At 50.9% G+C, this 17,935-nt stretch overlaps 2 protein-coding genes across 4 annotated transcripts; one reads left to right on the forward strand and one right to left on the reverse strand.

The window, feature by feature from the left end:
• The first annotated feature begins 869 nt into the window (after positions 1 to 869).
• LOC119098639 (phosphoenolpyruvate phosphomutase) lies at positions 870 to 8,051 on the forward strand. 2 transcript variants are annotated; one of them, XM_037221611.1, is made up of 8 exons: positions 870 to 923; positions 1,474 to 1,652; positions 1,956 to 2,038; positions 2,549 to 2,678; positions 4,135 to 4,235; positions 5,798 to 5,995; positions 6,570 to 6,746; positions 7,173 to 8,051. In XM_037221611.1, the coding sequence occupies exons 2-8, from the start codon at positions 1,478 to 1,480 to the stop codon at positions 7,254 to 7,256; spliced, it is 948 nt and encodes a 315-aa protein (XP_037077506.1). In that variant the 5' UTR covers positions 870 to 923; positions 1,474 to 1,477; the 3' UTR covers positions 7,257 to 8,051. The 2 variants fall into 2 exon arrangements, with proteins under 2 accessions (XP_037077506.1, XP_037077505.1); XM_037221610.1 differs by lacking the exon at positions 870 to 923 and having other exon boundaries at positions 1,322 to 1,652.
• Positions 7,874 to 11,260, reverse strand: LOC119098637 (NAD-dependent protein lipoamidase sirtuin-4, mitochondrial). Of its 2 annotated transcripts, none has more exons than XM_037221608.1 (3): positions 11,221 to 11,260; positions 9,716 to 10,452; positions 7,874 to 8,906 (listed from the first exon to the last, which is right to left on the reverse strand). In XM_037221608.1, exons 2-3 carry the CDS (start codon positions 10,391 to 10,393, stop codon positions 8,592 to 8,594), a joined length of 993 nt encoding a protein of 330 aa, XP_037077503.1. In that variant the 5' UTR covers positions 10,394 to 10,452; positions 11,221 to 11,260; the 3' UTR covers positions 7,874 to 8,591. The 2 variants fall into 2 exon arrangements, with proteins under 2 accessions (XP_037077503.1, XP_037077504.1); XM_037221609.1 differs by lacking the exon at positions 11,221 to 11,260 and adding an exon at positions 11,183 to 11,209.
• Positions 11,261 to 17,935: the final 6,675 nt, after the last annotated feature.

A 17,935-nucleotide genomic window follows, 5' to 3' on the forward strand; every position in this document is an offset into this window, starting at 1 on the left:
TGGGGTGTACGTAACTAGGGGTTAAACGTCATGCGGCGTTTGTAGCGCATCGCGTGTCGCAGTTGCTTGGCGCTTTATATCAGTGGGTTGTGGCCAGTTGCCATGACTACGCCTCGTACGAGAGATCTGAGCAGTTTGTCTTGAACAATTGGTAGCATTTAAAATGCTCAGTCTGTGGACATTTTATTATGCATATGTGTACAAGCCCTGATGTAACGAAACACTTGACAGTAGCATGATAAAGCCAATATCATAGGGTTTTACTGTACTTACCTTACTGCACTCACATCACTGTGATAAGAAGAGCGAGAGCTATAACAAATCAATATTGCAAATGTTCATATACTCATACCTATAGGCAAAGTAAATTATGCAAGCTGAGCTGTTCAACTCTGCCACTAGGCACAAATGGCACAGACAAGCCTAAGGCTATCCGAGGACAAGCCTGGTCATTGAATGCAATACGCCACAAACGCCGCATGACATATAACCGCCGTGTTATAGTCAATCATACTTCAAAATCGTACATTCTGATGAGCTTAATAAAACTAATACTGTTCCATGACTCACTGCTCATTCCAGAAATGTTTGTGCGAATAGCGAAATGACGGAGTAATTCTTCTAAGTCACGGGAACGCCACCGACGCCAACCAAGACATGCCCCTATTCAAAACTAACGGGTTGTGTAACATTCACTGGCTAACGGGCAGGGCCTGTGGCCACTGACTTCATCAAAATGGTATAATTGACCCGTCATGGCAGGCTTTTTCTTCCAAGCTTAGCTACCCTCTTTTCCGCAAGCAAGCTCTATGTTTGCCAACTGTTTGGACCGGACGGTTCTACCTCGATTGAAATAGCCTGGTCAGGCGGTGCGGTGCGCGCGGCGCTCGGGAGCCCGCCATCGAAGTTATTGAAATTCGAAGGTAGGAACATGATTCTACCTGTTTTCAGATTATTTACGATATGTGCCGCCTTGAACACGACGAATGGTGTGCAATGATTTTTTCTAACGTTAGGTAGGAAGGTACACCTACACCCATTGTAGGAATTTTAAACAGCAAATCACCCTGCTACAACAGGCTGTCTTCAGCTTTTGTACCTCTGTGATCAGTTGCCATGTCCACTGTCCAGTCTACAATAACCCCATTCACTACATGAATTCCTAATTAAGGGGCCTGGCTTACAGCCATATACTAGAAATATACTAAGTGTGTGTATCAAACTCAGGCTGGGCTAAAATACATTTAGGTGTTCAGTTGATTTTTGAATTGATTTAAGTTGGAAAACATAACTATGCTTACAATACTTATTGCAACATACCAACCCCTTGACATGTAGGCTACCCATGCACCAAAATAAGAGGCAACCATGCACCAATCCTATGGCACTCACTTGGGCATAAGCTTGAATATCTTTGAAACCATGGCTAGTTGAAAAGTGCCTCATGTGTCCCTCTGTTTTCCCATCTTGCAGCAAGATGATGATTTCACCAGCAATATGTCAAGCTTTGCCAAAATGGCCCATTTTATTAAGGCTGTGTCATAGTGCTCCAAGAAAGACAACACAGTTGAAGAAAATGTTGGAGTCAGATCACTTGGAGTTCATCATGGAGGCTCACAATGGAATAAGTGCCAAGATTGTGGAAGAAGCAGGTACATTTACAACATGGTGGATATGCAAATGACAATCCTATGCCTAATGCTTATGTGTTTTACAAAGGTTTGCTAAATCAGAGCCCAGAGGTAAAGTTTTGGGTGTTTTAATGCACAGAATCTTAAGAAATGCTTCTTAGTTTTCTTTTCCCTGCCTTTGCTATCTCTTGGCTTGTAGCATTCTTAATGTCCATGCCTGCCAACTGATGATGAGTGCACTAAATTTCACATGTGTGCTCTGCTTGCTTCCCAAGTGAAGTGTTGGTCTGGAAAGTGTTTGGGATGTTGTGCTGCATTCTGCAGGTTTCAAGGGCATCTGGGGCAGTGGCCTGTCCATTTCTGCCCAGCTGGGTGTGCGGGACAGTAATGAGGCCTCATGGACTCAGGTAAGTGCTCTACCTTAGATTTATCTGGGGCTTATATGTGGAAAGCTTATTGGTGGTATTCTATCTGCTTTTTTTCTGACAACAATATCAGGCTCATAAGCCTGCTCATTTCATCATAAAACAAACTCTGTAGAACTGATGAATCATGATCAATGTTGTAGCCTCAGATTAATCCATTTAAGTCTACCCTTATCGTCATCTAGACAAGGAATGAAATAATCAGAGATCACTGCATTTTGTGAGTTATGACCACCAAGTTTCCTTGGCCATGGTGTCCTCAATTGTGCTGACATGTCATGCTGTAATGCCACTGGCTGCAGAAAACATTGAAAAGGTGCCATCACAGCACACATTTAGCAGCATGTGGGGGCAAACTTCCCTGGAGACATCTAAACTAGAGGAAACAAGAGCATGGTCACAGCCATTTCGCAATCGGTCTTAACCCTCCCCTTCGTGCATCGCTCCATGGGTCAGGCAGGAACCAGCACTGTGAGCTGGCATTATTTGCAGGTGGTGGAGGTGACAGAGTTCATGTCAGATGTCACCAGTGTCCCGATCCTGCTGGATGCTGACACTGGCTACGGCAACTTCAACAACGCCCGCCGGCTGGTGCACAAGCTGGAGCAGCGCGGCGTGGCGGGTCAGTGACCTTGCCCAGGGCTAGTCTTGATGGCGATCGGCCCCGGTGTCTTTGTCACAGCATTGTATGGCACATGGAACCTTCCGCTTTCCTGTCTGGTGAAGGAGTGGAGGCACCACCGTCCGTTGGATTGAATGGCTCAACTTGGGTGATGGCCCCCAGGTATACACAACAAACTGTGTGCGATAGGTACTCTGAACCCACAGCCACCCATGTAGATCATTCAGGATATGTTAAGAAAGCCCTCATTTTGTGTAAGGCATGCGCGAAAATCCTCGGACGTATTCATGATGGTTGAATGTTCTCAGGTTTCTGAATCTTTGTTGGAAATAGCATCATAACTGCTGCCATCTGATGTCCCCATACCAAGCATGGGCGAAGCTGGCTTCGACCTCGGCTTCGCGGAACTGCAGCTTTCCTCCACTGGCTTCGAATTCTGCACCGCATTGCAGCCATTTTCCATGGTTGGCCTCGGCTGGAGCTTTGTACCATTGTCCACAGATGGCTTCAGCTTTTGCTTAGGGTTCCGTAATGTTTTACACCTGGCGTCGGCTTCTGCTGCATGCGAACTTAAACTGTTGGCTTTGGCTCTGTGAGGGTGATTCAGTCCACTGCAATTGTGGCTTCGCTTCGCAAAGCATTGTCGCCAGTTTGTACACTCCAGCTTGTCCGTTATCCCAAGGTACAATATGCGACTATTCAAGGCCGCGAGGCATGCCTGGCTAAAAGGCGAAACGGCAGGTCATTTTCAGGACCACTGCTCCCGTGGCGACGGCCGGAGAGATAACTCCGAAAGCTACGTGAATATTAACACCTAAAATGAGGGCGATAGTCCGAAACTTCTCCGATTCGTGATGCCAACACCTTGTCTTCCCAACATTCCGTAAAGCCATTCTTCATCCTGATCCCATACGATTTCAGCAGACCCAGTGTTGTTAGAAAAAAAAAAACACTTTCCCATAACATTCAGCTCCGGCTTCGGCCTTGCCATTTGGAACTGATGGTCTTGGCTTGACTTGGCCAGACGATTTCCTGGTCCGAAACCGCGGGGTTCGGCTTCGACTTTAGGTGTACAAAGTTGGAAGCTACTAGCTTCGACCTCGCAGTCGTAATCTTTGGAGTTTCCGGCTTTGGCTTCGACTTGAGCTGTTTGTCAATGTTTTGGCCTCAGGCTTGACCTCTGTTTGGGGGCCAGAAGCCTGGTTTTGTCCCCATGACTTCATACCATGCTTACAAGTGTTCCTATGCTTGTGTTGTATGGTGGTGTGTGGGTGTGTGCCAAGATGATAAAACGTGCTGCAATACATGTCGATGACATGGCATTCCAGATGTTACCAGCTCACATCTGCTACAAACACCACACTTCTCTCGGCTTTTTGCCACGTGTGGTGTGCCTTCACCAGTCTCACCTGACGTCTGACCTGGTCGCCTGCTGTGGTGCCTCGGGTCTCGGCAGGCTGCTGCCTGGAGGACAAGCTGTTCCCCAAGACCAACTCGCTCCACGACGAGCGGCGCCAGCCGCTGGCGGACGTGGACGAGTTCGCGCGTAAAATCAAGGTGCGTCGGCACGCTGCCGTGGCGACCGGCAGCTCAGTGTCGTGTGGGGCGGGGAAGCGCACAGCTCTAGGCAGTAACGAATGCTGCCGTGGTTCAGCTCGCTGTTGGCTGTAATGCTTCGCCTAATTTCGCGGCTTCTAGCGTTTTTTTTGTTGTTGCCAACATCCCTCTCCCTCGAGCAGACTGTATAGCACACGCATGCCGTTATGTTGTGTGTTGAGCTCGTTGTGGTCTCCTGCTCAATGTACTTGGTTTGCATGTACATGGAGCTTTGAGTCCTGCGTCTCCGCCACGGACGCTGGTGTCCGTCCTGGCGCGTGCCCCCGACATGTAGCGCCTCATACGTGTCTTTCAGGCTTCTGTTGGGCCAGCATGTGACCTGATGCGGCCTTTTCCGTCGTCGGTGGGATAAGGCCGACAGAAGGGAAGCTCTTGTTGGTGACTACGGTATTTGATAAGCCAACGTCTACTCTACCCTGCCGTTTACTCAAACTCAGCTGGCTTATTCTCGACTCAGATTTAAGTTGCTCAAAAATGGACCGAAGTCTAAGAATTTGCCCATGTTAGCACATAATGCTTGAGTAGTTTTAGTTTTCCTTAAAAACATTGCGTTAGTTGCTTTAACGTCATGTCATGTCATTGGGGCTTTACGACGCACTCAGCTGCTGAGGCTATATGGCGTCGCCTGCCTCTCACCCTGGCAGGAAGGGCGGGCACCGTGGGGAATCGAACCCCGTACATCTGGTTTCCCAGTCGTGCAGTGGTGAACGCAGACGCGTTAACGACTACACTACCGGCACCCCAGTGGCTTTGACGTCCTCGTCCGCAAAGTAGGTTCGCTTTGTAAGCAAAGTAGGTGCGGTTTGCTTTGCATTGTTGCATTCAGTTCCCCACAGATCAAATTCTGATGACTACACTGCGGTCTCTGGGGTACCATGTGGGTGACTGAATGACATGTTTGTTTCACCAGAAGCAGACAGCCATGAAGCTCGCTGTCGCTTTTTGCTTTAAACCTATTTTGTCACGCTATTATAAAGCGGGGAGCAGATATGAACAGCATGATGCTTTCCACCCGCCATAATCTCTGCACTGGTCGATGCCCGGGTCCAACCACATGCCCGTTATTGGATCTCAGTTTGTGGTAGCGGTACGAAAAAGAACCCAACTCGCATCGAGCAAATCAATTGCTCAGCAAAAGTGTTTTTTGGTGTGTTTTGGAAAGAAAGTGTTCTTTTGTGGCAAAAATCTGTCCATGCATCGGATCTGGTGAGAACACTAGGGTATCTCAGCGCGGACAACCTGGTCGGCACCGCATACTGTGCCTTACCCACAACTTTAACACGTACGTCGTCACAGCGGGCCAGAGGAGCTAACTGCAGGTCTCACCGCCGTTGCTAACACTCGAAAATGTATCGAGACTGTCGCCACTGCTCCTTTGGTCCGGCCAGCAGGCGTGTGCAAAGCGCCGTTCGCGTCCCCCACTTGTCACAGCCCCGCTGGTCCGCTGGAGCGCCGTTCCCGTCCCCTGACTGTCGCCGCTGCTCCGCTGGTGCGCCCTCCAGGCGTGCAAGGAGCATCAATCGGACCCGGACTTCTGCGTGGTGGCGCGCGTGGAGGCGTTCATCGCCGGCTGGGGCCTGGACGAGGCGCTGCGCCGGGCCGAGGCGTACCGCGCGGCCGGCGCCGACGCCGTGCTCGTTCACAGCCGACGCGCGGACCCGGCAGAGATAGAGGCGTTCATGCGCGCCTGGAACGACCAGGTGAGCGTCGGCCCGGCTCCGACGAGCAGAGACCCTCTGGAGTGTGGGGCCATGTGTGGCTGGAGTGGACAGGCTCGAGCCTGCCGATCCCCCAGCCTGGCCACCAGTAAAGGTCAGGTGAGCGCTGGGTGCCGGACACCCAGCCGCTATGTCGCATCTGGTGCGGACGGAACATTGTCGGTTTCGGCACTGGTACGGCTTTTGGAAAGGATTGCAACAATTCTCCAGAAGTTGTCGCCTAATTCAACACGCTGTCCGGGGACAACCGTATTTAGCCAAATGTCACGTTGGTATGGACTTCTGGCGTTGCTTCCGTGCTTCACGATTGTGTACGGTTCACGAGCCATGTGGTCCGTGAACCAGCACCGTCCGTCCACCAGCACGTGGTTGAGGCGGCGCTGGCCTTATGCGGAGGAGGCTGAGCCGCTGACCTAGCGCACGCCTGACTACCCTCAGCTCCTCTGCACGGTCTGGCAGTGTCCGTCGCGTCCCTCCAACTTCACCCTCCCGCTGCTGGGTCCAGCGGTACCCTCCGTGTGGTACCGCTCGCCTGACCTCGCCGGCTTCGCCGCAGGGCCCGGTGGTGATCGTGCCGACCAAGTACCACACAACGCCGACGGACATGTTCCGCGACATGGGCGTCTCCATGGTGATCTGGGCCAACCACAACCTGCGCGCAGCCGTGACTGCCATGCAGCGCACCAGCCGGCTGGTGTTCCAAAGCCAGAGCCTGGTGCAAGTGGAGCCGGACGTGAGTGGGCATCGGGCAGTCTTGCGGCCGCCAGCGAAGCCTGACGCGAGCGAGACTTACTGCTGCTGGTCAGCCAGCCTGTAATCCGCGCCTCGTGCTTGCGCGAACGCTAGCGCCATCAGGTCTAATGGCTGACTGCGTTGGTTCCAAATCTCGTGAAGTGTTGACTTAACTTTGATTAATGTTGTGTTTATATTAAATTTGGTCTTTTGCCATATGTAGCACTTTGTGAAAATGGTTCATCGAGAATCGCTTGTATGCCAAATGCAGTTGTAGTATGCAGCTTGGAAAGATCCCATGGATCTAAGTCCAAAACGCTTCGAGCGTGCTAAATATTCGCAAAGGAATGCCGCGTCCAGCGCGCCTGCGAGCCCGCTGTCCAGGTCCGTGGCGGGCGCAGCGCACTGACAGCTCCTCCGGTGGCAGGTGGCTCCGGTGAAGGAAATCTTCCGGCTGCAGGACGACCCCGAGCTGGAGGAGGCCGAGAAACGCTACCTGCCGTCCAAGTAGCGACAGCGGCCGCCGCCTGCGGTCCGCGGGCTCGCCGGTCACCGCCGGCGCAGAGTCGCCTCTTCCGCCGCCGCTGCGCCTGTCAAGCGATGCCGGCCTATCCCCACTGCCACCTCTGCCTGTGTATCAGTGTTTGGGTGTTTGTGATGCGGGGGTTCGTTGGCGCCAGGCCGACGTGGAAGTTCTGAGGAGCGACGGGCACCGGTCCCGCACGCGTTGTGCGTGTGCGTGATGCCAGCCGGCGCGATGCTGCTGCACCCAGGTACACCCTGCACCCTGCGATGCTGCAGGTACCCTCTCGACTGCGACGTGCCGGTAACTTCACTGCACGTGACATCTGAGCGTGCGTTTGCAGGCTCCGTCGCCGGCGGACCCGCGGTGATGCGTGCAGGGTGGCTGGGGTCTATTCTAAGCATGTGATGTCAGTCGCGGTTGCCAAACGCGATGGATATTCAAATGAGCTTATGGTGTTCTGTTCGTTGTCTTTATGTGCATCGAAACGGACGGCTTCGTGATATTTGTTACCATTGTTTTTATGTGCGGTACGATCGGTCGCTATTTCTTGTCGCCCAAGGCACTTTGAACTTGTGATAATTTGGGTAATAATTTCCTCAGCGTTAGTGGGTATCCGACATTTTATTCTGTGCGTGTTATTGCACGATATGCACTCTAATAGGCCAATAGGTAAGGGGGTCCATTTTGCTGTTGGGCGGGAGGCATGATGTCGCGCAATGAAATTCGCTTCGATCATTCCTTGGGCACGCTGTTTGACCTAATACATTGGCACGCGAAATAGCGAGCGAAGTTCTGGCCTTGATTGGTCGTGGTACGTCTGCCGGGAGGTGGGCATCATGTTCTACCATACCGGAGCTGTCCAGGTACACAGCCTGCAGAGTCGCACGAGTCGCTACTGCTCTCAGGTACGGATGCGCCACTCGGTACAGCTTACTTGAATTAATTATACACTACCGTTAAAAGGATATACGAATGATATCACGCATAACCAGGCAAGAACGTTGGTGAAATACACCAGCGCTGCCTGCTATCCACCTTCGACCTACGTAGACTGCGTCCATTACCCGTCGTTGTGTTCAGTAAAACCACGCCAACTGGTCTCACTGTGCTAGACAGGTACCGACTTGAGCGCTGCAGACGAGCGCAGCGCCGTGGCGGCTGGAGAGTTGCCAACAGATGACTGCCGACCACCCCTCGGCACCACGCGGTCCAGTGACAGCGGGTCAGGCTGTCACTACGGCGGCAGCGGCGCGAGAGGAGCAGGCAGCTGACCGCATGTCACGTTCCAGCACACCTCTCGCCGAGCAGCACTGCGTGACGTCACACATCCAGGCGGGGAAGCACGAAACCGGCACGAGCGCTGAGCTTGAGCGTAGCGTGGCGATCACCGCGCGTGGGGCCGATGTTGAGGATGAGCACGGGGCGGCCCAGCTCCGCCGCCTGCAGCACGAACCGGTAGGCCGAGTATACCTGCAGCGACGAGCCGACCACCAGCAGCGCGTCGCACTCCTCAACGTGCTGGCGCACGTGCTGCACGCGCTCGCGCGGCACGCTGTCGCCGAAGAAGACGATGTCGGGGATGAGCATGCCGCCGCAGCTGGGGCAGGCCGGCACCACGAACGAGCGTTCCATCTCCTGTGGGGCGGCGGACGGGTCAGGGTCGGGTCAGGTCACCGCCAGCGGACGGGTCAGGGTCGAGTCAGGTCACTGCCAACGGGCGGACGGGTCAGGTCAGGTTATCGCCGGCAGGTGGACGCGTCGCGTCAAGTCACCGCCGGAGGGTAGACGGGTCGGGTCAGGTCATTACTGGCATGTGAGCACACCATGTCTCGGCAGCGACAAACGACGTCTAAGTATGTGAAACCTGGGCTACCGGCAAATCTGAGGGCTTGGATCGGACAGACCAGGTAGAGGTCAGTCCACGTGAAGCGGGCCTACAGGGCCACCCAAATGGGTCAACAGCAAATCAAGTATAATACAGGACAGGGGACCGAAGCGCCCAAGACAATAGTGCACATAACAAGCAGCAAGCGTCCGCGTTGCACTCCCCTGACAACACTTACAACTACCGAAGGTCTGCGCCTCGTGGAAGAACGTCAACGTTACTTTGGACAGCATGACTCGCCCCTTACCCTCTGTGATATGCCAAGAGACAACTCACAATTTCTTGAATCTCAACAGATCTTCATGTCCTCTCAAGCACATCAACTTTGGGACCATTTACGCGGCTCATTAGTTAGGTAAAACAAAACTCGTTATGGGCGCCAAATGACCACCGCAGACGGCGCGCCCGTAAGCTCCAATAAACAACTACCAAAGTGCGGCTAAGTGTTCCATTTACACATAAGCCCTCGCAGGTAGCGGACAGCTTGTTCTGTGAGCGGATGGATAGCTGACTCCACGAGCGGAATCTCCGGGCGGGTGGATGCCGCCTCGGGACGCACCTCGCTCAGCTCCACGTCTCCGTCCGGCCGCATCTCAATCGCCGTAGCTGACAGGCCCGGGTTGCCGTCGGCCAGCGTGCGCTGAAACTGGTGGCGGCCGGCCGTGTGCGGGCAGGCCAGGCAGCGGACGCGGTGCGCCGAGCCGTGCAGCTCCGTCAGCGGGCCGCCGTCAGCGCGCACGTGCAGGCCGTCCACGTTTTGCGTCACGAGCGCCGACAGCCGGCCGCGCCGCTGCCAGTCAGCCAGCGCCAGGTGCGCCGCGTTGGGCGCCACCGAAGAGAAGCGCGGCCAGCCGGCAAAGTTGCGCGCCCAGTAGCGGCGGCGCGCCGCCTCCGAAGTGACGAAGTCGCGGTACTGGATCGGCCGGCGGTCCGAGCGCGCGTACAGGCCGACGCCGGCCGATCGGTAGTCGGGCACGCCGCTCTCGGTCGACACGCCCGCGCCCGTGATCACCGTCAGGCGCGCGTACCGGCGCAGCTCATGCCCGAACGCCATCAGCTCAGAGGAGGGGACGTCCTCATGCTGGGGTACAAATGAGGTGATTGGGCGGATGATGGCACTGCTAGCAGGGACACATGGAGGGAAGGAGATGGCTCTGTAGGCACTTTGTAGCCAGAGAGAGGTAGATATGCTGCTTTCAAATATGTGCCTGGACAAGGGGCCCAAAGGAGACAGCATGTTGGTAAAAACCTGACCACCCAGCCCACTTTCTCATCAGGGCAGGTCTGTGTTCAGATCTGAAAATGATGTTGAAAATATGTTATGCATGCAATGTTCCTTTAAAAGATACTGCCCACATTTAAACTGAGATTTATGTCATGACTGGAGGAACAATCAAGATGTGTAACACAAATAACAAACTATAGCACACTTACAGATTATGTACATAGGTACATCCCAGACTGCAAAAAATAAATGGTAGCCTGAATGTGCCAATCATGACAGCTGCATCCAAAAAAATGTCATATCATGCAGCCACATATCTGAGCAATGAGAGTTCTGAGCACTTAAAGCACTTTTTTCCACCAAACTAATCTGACACTCACACAGTCTGGCCTAGTCTGCACTCATCCCACACAAGCACAAGGTTCAGCATATCCCAGTTAAGATTCAGGGCACAGAAGCTGTGTAGGCATGCAGCACACACAATCATTTTTTCAGACTGTGATATTTCTTTGAATCACATTATCAATCATAAATGGTCATATCACAAAAGAGCACTATGACCTATTAAAACAGCATATTTTGCTTGCACCAAACACATATTTCATGTAGATGGGGCTGGGTGAGGTGAAAATTAAGGATCTGCCGCCACAGCAATGGAAATCATCCAGGAAAGCAGTCAGCAGCCTGCTTTCTTATGTAATATCTCACTGTGACTCTCCCACACACATACAATCATCACTCGACATTGTTATTCGTCAGCCCTCGCCAAAGTGTGTGTGTCATTGGGGCTTTACGACGCACCCAGCTGCTGAGGCTATACGGCGTCGCCTGCCTCTCACCCTGGCAGGAGCGGCGGGCACCGCGGGGAATCGAACCCCCGCACCTCTGGTTTCCCAGGCGCGCAGTGGTCAACCACCTCACGAAAGTGCGAGGTCCTGTTGCGCCTTATATGAGCTTCGAGCGCTGTTTTCGTATCAGCAGAAGGAGGACTTTTATTTTTAGGTTAGTCTTATAGAACATTTTGATGGTGTACCTAAGTCTTACGTATTGACATTTTCTCTCATATCTCAGTTGGAGTAAATATACTTGCATTTGAAAAAATTAAGTTTTGCTCGCTAAAAGCCATAAAATACGATGTATTTTTGCATCTGTGGGATGCGTCTTAGCACCGCATTTTAAAAACCTTTGTTTGGTAGCAATTTGGCAGTCACCTTGTTCCCTGATATTTTTTTTCTCAGGCCGCTGAGCGATCGCAGGCATTCCAGTAAAACTGTGGGCGGAACGCGGAGGGATAGGGGGTGCCCGCGAAGAAGTTTGTTGCTGGTGCGGTGTTCTGCTGGTGGAGGGGGAAGGCAAACCACCATAGGTAATTTGTGACCATGTTTTTTTAGGCCTGGTCTCTCTGCGCCTTATCCCAGGTGTAAGCTTCTCCAAAGAGCTTCTTTCCATGCGATCTCCACATAGTGGAATGTAGCGTGCCCATCGAATGCAAAATTCTGCCGGCGCTCCCTCCTCTCCCGCCTTGTAACAGAGCGTGTTCAGGAATCTTCAGCTACCAGCGATGCAGTGTGGATTTTTTCCTCAAACTTGCAAAATTTATCGGCATTCATTGCCCGGCTGTGCACATTGAGACCTGCTGTGTGCATATGCATAGATATCTTAGGAAGACTTGCAATTCATACAATCTATTCGCAGAAATTCTAATACACCAGCTAATTTTAACATATATGGTCAATTTCAGCCACGACTTATGAGCATATATACTGAATCCACATGCCTAAAGCAAAGCCAAGGCATGTTAATCACTAATCTCAGTGCATACAAAAGATTATTTCAGTGATTAGAATGCTAGTGATAAACTTTAAGAGACATATTCCAAAGGGCTCAGTCAGGCCAACCATTTGAAAATTAATTATGGTTGTTCAATTTTGTCCAAAAATTGACAAAACTGCAACTGAATGTAGGAAATGCTACAGGAATGTGGCTTGCTTAGGCCTTGAATTTTGCTGGCAATAATGAGCCTTGCTTTTGTTTAACACAAATACAGCAGAGAAAACAAGCATGTCATCTGCAAGATCTGTCTCAGAACATGAATAAAACATGAACATGAACAGAACAGAATAAAGTCATAATATTTGTATTTATCAACATGTATTGCAGTCTAAAAAATATGAGCTATAAGACTTGGCTCAAAATAGATGGCTGAAGTAATCCAAACACGACATTTTGTTCTAGAACTATTTGCTGCTTAACAAGCCTTACCAAGCACTTATGGTGCACTCTGTGCATGACCTGGTCACAATTTGATCCCAAAATTGTGAAGAGAATGCCTTATCCATGAAAATGCTTAAAGAAAGATCTGGAGTGCATATTATATGCCAACACGTGCACCTATGGAAGTGGTTTCCAAAAATATTGTGCAAGGACATTGTTCTGTCCTTGCATGGAGTTCTGTCCTTTTCAGCATGGAGGTCCCTGCTCCCCCCAACTTTGGGTTCAGTTGCTTTCCTACTGTTAGAAAAGTGGGAAAAACCTGGGATAAATAATTTTTGGTAGTTATTTTGAGCCTAAGTTGCACAATTTTTTTCACTGGTTAGCCCCTCCCTTTTCTGAACTAATTTTGTGAACTGCACCTCTGTACATTCATCTTCTATCTGTGGCAATATAAATAAGAACAAGTCATGACAAATTATTTCAGATGAATAGTGATATGGTTGGGTACATCACCATTATAAAATTGCCAAATTTTGGAAGATTTGTAAAATTGCATTCATAGTTGGTGCTCAGCTCTTTTGAAATGCCCTTTTGTTTTGAAATGCACTTTTGCACATTTTTCATCATGGCCCTAAACTTAAGCATGAATCAGTTTTCTCATCTTGGAAAATATGATATCACGTTCTCAGCATATTGTTTGAACACATAGCTTACTTATGTGGCTTTATGTTGTACAGATGATGTTTTTTGCTGCACTTCCAGCTACTGAGGCCTGAATGCCAACTACATGCAGAGCACCAAGGGGTAACATCATGGAGAGACTCAGTTGGAGATGGTTTGGGGGAGATCCATGCCCCACAAATATGACATTGACTTTGCCACTCCAAGAAAGATTCCCTGTTGAATGTCTTCTGCCTGGTGGATGTTCCATCTGATAGAAAAAGAGGATCTGGATGTACAAATACTGTTTTAGCTATGCTAGGGGGCAAGGAAAACATGCAGGAAAATGTGTTTGAACTAGCTTTGTTTCTTCATAACATATTCAAGCTTAAGTTAATAAGTTTTAATAAAGGTGACTAAATAATAAAGAGCAATCTTGTCAAGTTGATGTGACAGTCATGGCATGGCTGTGCCACATTTAAGCAATCCTTTTTTGAAGATGGTAGTGTTGAGTATAAAACGGTCACCTGATGTGAATGTGTGAATGATTTAAATGCTGGTCACATGTGGGCTCAAAGTGATGGCCATGCAATTCCAACCAAACGCCGTCAGTGATGTCCGTAATGCCGGGCGATAACAGCTGTGCGTGCGTCAAAACGGCAACACACCAATTGGGAACGTCATGTTCTGACTCATACAGAGACACGTTCTGCGGGTGTCGCATTGTCGTGCATATGTGCCTTCGGGGTGTGTCTCGTCCCAGCACTGCGGACGCCGCCCGCGTGATCAGCTGCACTCGCTCGCCTGGTGGCCTGTGTGTGCACTGGTTACGGGGTGTCGTGTGATCCCCGGTCTGCACCTCTGTGACGCTCAGTGGCGTGGTGAGTGGCGGCCCCGCTGTGAACTCTTTCGACTAATCGATGAGACGGGTGTAGTTGATGGCATCAAGGTCGCTGGTGGGAAACTGGTACGGCCACACCTCGCCACATTCCTCGTGTCGGTATCGAATAATCCTGGCCAAGGGTTTTTTACCTATCTCGGGATCAGCGAGCATGGCCACGAGGACTGCCAGGTGAGTCCGGTTTCCATCCCGCCAAAAAAGAAGAAAATGGTAGGGCTGTTTAACCGATAGAGCCAGATCTCTAGATAGCTGGACACTACAGAACAACTTTTACAGCCGTTCTTACATTGCGGGTGACACCAATACTTTAACAGACCGGGAAGGTAATGGCTAAGTATATATGACTTCGCAAACAGTATACTATTCCAGTACACGGATTCACAAGAGACCGGTCCGAGATTTATAAGCCGCCGGGTGGTCGGCTGGATGCGACGCGCTCGCGTTCTGGAAGGTCAATTTGCCTGCGTGTGCACTGAGTACAGGGTGTCTGTGGCCCACGGTCTGCACCTCTGTGATGCTCCGTGGCGTGGTAAGGGGTCACCCGGCGGTGAACTCTTTCGACCGATCGATGAGATCGGTGCAGTTGATGGCATCAGGGTTGCTGGCCGGCAACTGGTATGGGCACACCTCGTGACATTCCTGGTGTCGGCGTCGAAAAATCCTAGCCAACGCTTGCTGACGGACCTTAGCACAGGATCAGCGAGCATGACCAGAACGCTGGCTTCCGTTCGAGCCTACTAGTCGTTCCGGTAGATGACTGACAGGGTGGTTGACCTGCAGAGCCAAATCTGAGAAGCTGGATCGTGCGAAACAAGGCTCGGGAGCCGTTTTACGATGGGGTAAACTTTACCAACACGCCCGCGGGCGTGGGGAGGGTTCAGTTTCAGCCTCACCTGAAGGTTTTTCCAGAATAATTCCGAAATGAAGTGGCTTCGCCGCGCCACACTTCGCGAGCTCGAGGCAATGAAATTGCCGATGCGTGGGAATAAAAAATAGTTCTACCTATCTGATATCGCACTGAGCATTAGCAGATCACTATCAGACCGTGGCTGACAGCAAAGGCCATTGCTTGGGTGTTCAATTCGCTACAATGACGGAGTGTTAGACGAAGTCGTGTCCTTTTTCAGATGGATTGTTAGGTTATAAGACAGCTGAAAATAGGATCACGATTAATTCTATTGACCTTTGATCAGATATGCAGGCCAGCTCAAGGTCAAAATCAAACAGCTTTGTTACCGAAGACTTACTTCATGGGGTAGTTCTTGACGTTCATTTAGAATTCCTTGACCACAGAAACCTCAGCAGACATGCTATTTTCAATTCATGAAGGTCAGAGGAGGTCACTAACCCAAATTGAACCAGATCAATCTTTTGCTTTCATGACCATGCCATCTTGCGGTGCCTTTACGCCAATTTGGAATCAAAATACCAAAACAACTTCGAACGTGCTCAATTAGGGTCACCGACGCGATGTAAACATTAGTGACGTTTTGGTTAGAAAGTGCATGCAGGTTAACGTTGGTTGCGTGAGGAGGCCTGAGGCGGCCACTTTGGACACCGATCCGTAGTCTGACTGTTCGACAATTTTTAACCCGGAAGTCATGACTTCGGTTTCTAAAAATTTGACAGCAATGCTTTCAAATACAGCACTACCTGCCCTGTGAATTTAGTGTTTCCAGCTCTCTTAGCATTATAGATCTCAGCGGGGTGAACTAACCCTCCAGCGCCCAAGTGCATTGCATCGAGCCGACCACCCGGCGGCTGATAAATATCGGATTGGTCTCTTGTAAATTCTTTTATTGGAAAAGTATATTGTTTGCGGTCATATATCTTTAGCCATTACCTTCCTGGTCTGTTTAAGAAATGGTGTCACCCGCAATGTAAGAACGGCTGTAAAAGTTGTTCTGTAGTGTCCAGCTATCTAGAGATCTGGCTCTATCGGTTAAACAGCCCTACCATTTTCTTCTTTTTTGGCGGGATGGAAACCGGACTCACCTGGCAGTCCTCGTGGCCATGCTCGCTGATCCTGAGATAGGTCAAAACCCTTGGCCAGGATTATTCGATACCGACACGAGGAATGTGGCGAGGTGTGGCCGTGCCAGTTTCCCACCAGCGACCTTGATGCCATCAACTACACCCGTCTCATCGATTAGTCGAAAGAGTTCACAGCGGGGCCGCCACTCACCACGCCACTGAGCGTCACAGAGGTGCAGACCGGGGGTCACACGACACCCCGTAACCAGTGCACACACAGGCCACCAGGCGAGCGAGTGCAGCTGATCACGCGGGCGGCGTCCGCAGTGCTGGGACGAGACACACACTGTGGGCACATATGCACAACAATGCGACACCCGCAGAACATGCCCCTGTATGAATCAGAACAAGATGTTTCCAATTGATGTGTTGCCGTTTTGACCCACGCACAGCTGTTACCACCGGGCGTTACAGACATCACTGACGGTGTCCGGTAGGAACGGCTCTCGCGTTCAGCCCACGTGTGACCAACCCTTCACATAAGCCACCCGTTCACATCTGCCGACCGATTCGTTTCCAACTCTGTGTGGTTTAGTTGGCATTAGAGCCCATCGGCCTGCACTGGGCGTTGACCTCCGCTGATGACCTCTTGACTTCCGCCGATGACCCCTTGACATCCGCCGATGACCTCTTGACCTCCGCTGATGACCCCTTAACCTCCGCTGGTGATCCCTTGACCTCCGCTGATGACCCCTTGACCTCCGCTGATGACCCCTTGACCTTCGCTGGTGACCCCTTGACCTCCGCTGGCAACCCCTACTCCGCACAGCGACCTCTTTCCGAGGGGCTTCTGCCAGAGGTTAGAATTAGGCCAGCTCAAGGCTGGCAGCTGCAGTCGGCCTCGGGAATACGTCAGAGTACAGCGTCGGGTGAGGATAGAGGGCCGGGCGATGACCACCGTCTCTTCGGGGTTTGGTGCGGGGTAGAATCATTTCGGCCGGACGATCATTTCAGAGCTATGGGCTTAAGGAGCGACAGACGACGATAGTGGCGGGAGGACTGCATGTATCTGTACCGGGGCTCACACCACTCCGCGATCCTTGGTTGGGGTATGCAATTTATAATTCGATTCCCTCATGCAATTTAGAAACTTAACGCTCAACATCCAGCGGAATTTACTGACAGGCCTCCGTCGGAGCCTGGGGCAGATCGCTTCAAAGCTGTCGTCATTCGATGGCCCTTCATCGATTATTTTCCATATTCAGAAGGTGGTGACCTTGATTCAGGTCGAGAAGTCCGAATAAAACCGATGTGCCGAGGTCAAAAACCGGTAAACTGCATTTGTTGCGTCTGTCGCTCTTAAGATCAAAAGATGACGCTGCGACGGGTCCTCGTAAATTTTTATCGGAGTTGTAGAGAAACAAGTTATTCCTCCATGACCAAGTCGCAATTATCACTTCCGTGGTGAAGCAAAAAATTGTAACATTCCCTCACCTTCAAGTGTAAGGGATTACAAAAGTAAGCTGAAAAATCCGCAAAATGTGGCAGACCAGATTTCATTAAAATTTACTTAAAATTTGCGTAATAAAATGCGGAAATAGTCAATGTTTTATTCTATGGCGTTACTAAATTTCACGATCACTATTGAAATCCTCTCAAAGCCTATTGCATGACCCACCCCGAGTTATACGTGCTGTCACTTTTATGTGGTTTGTTGGGCTCATCTCTTTATACTTTCTTCCCTGGCATTAATCTTCCCTGCATTTGGTTTTTTGTCTTCCCTCCCGTGTGCTGTGTAAGATATC

The sequence above is a fragment of the Pollicipes pollicipes genome, unplaced genomic scaffold, assembly GCF_011947565.3.
Source record: "Pollicipes pollicipes isolate AB1234 unplaced genomic scaffold, Ppol_2.1 Scaffold_4740;HRSCAF=5597_pilon_pilon_pilon, whole genome shotgun sequence".
Taxonomy (NCBI): domain Eukaryota; kingdom Metazoa; phylum Arthropoda; class Thecostraca; order Pollicipedomorpha; family Pollicipedidae; genus Pollicipes; species Pollicipes pollicipes.

Excerpts from the sequence above, each read along its gene's own strand:
- LOC119098639 (XM_037221610.1), top strand. The coding sequence starts at position 1,445 with ATGTGTCCCTCTGTTTTCCCATCTTGCAGCAAGATGATGATTTCACCA. Across the intron at positions 5,996-6,569 it reads TGCGCGCCTGGAACGACCAG|GGCCCGGTGGTGATCGTGCC; the intron begins GTGAGCGTCGGC and ends GCTTCGCCGCAG. Across the intron at positions 6,747-7,172 it reads TGGTGCAAGTGGAGCCGGAC|GTGGCTCCGGTGAAGGAAAT; the intron begins GTGAGTGGGCAT and ends CTCCGGTGGCAG.
- LOC119098637 (XM_037221608.1), bottom strand. The coding sequence starts at position 10,393 with ATGCTGTCTCCTTTGGGCCCCTTGTCCAGGCACATATTTGAAAGCAGC. Across the intron at positions 8,907-9,715 it reads GAGACGTGGAGCTGAGCGAG|GAGATGGAACGCTCGTTCGT; the intron begins GTGCGTCCCGAG and ends GCCGCCCCACAG.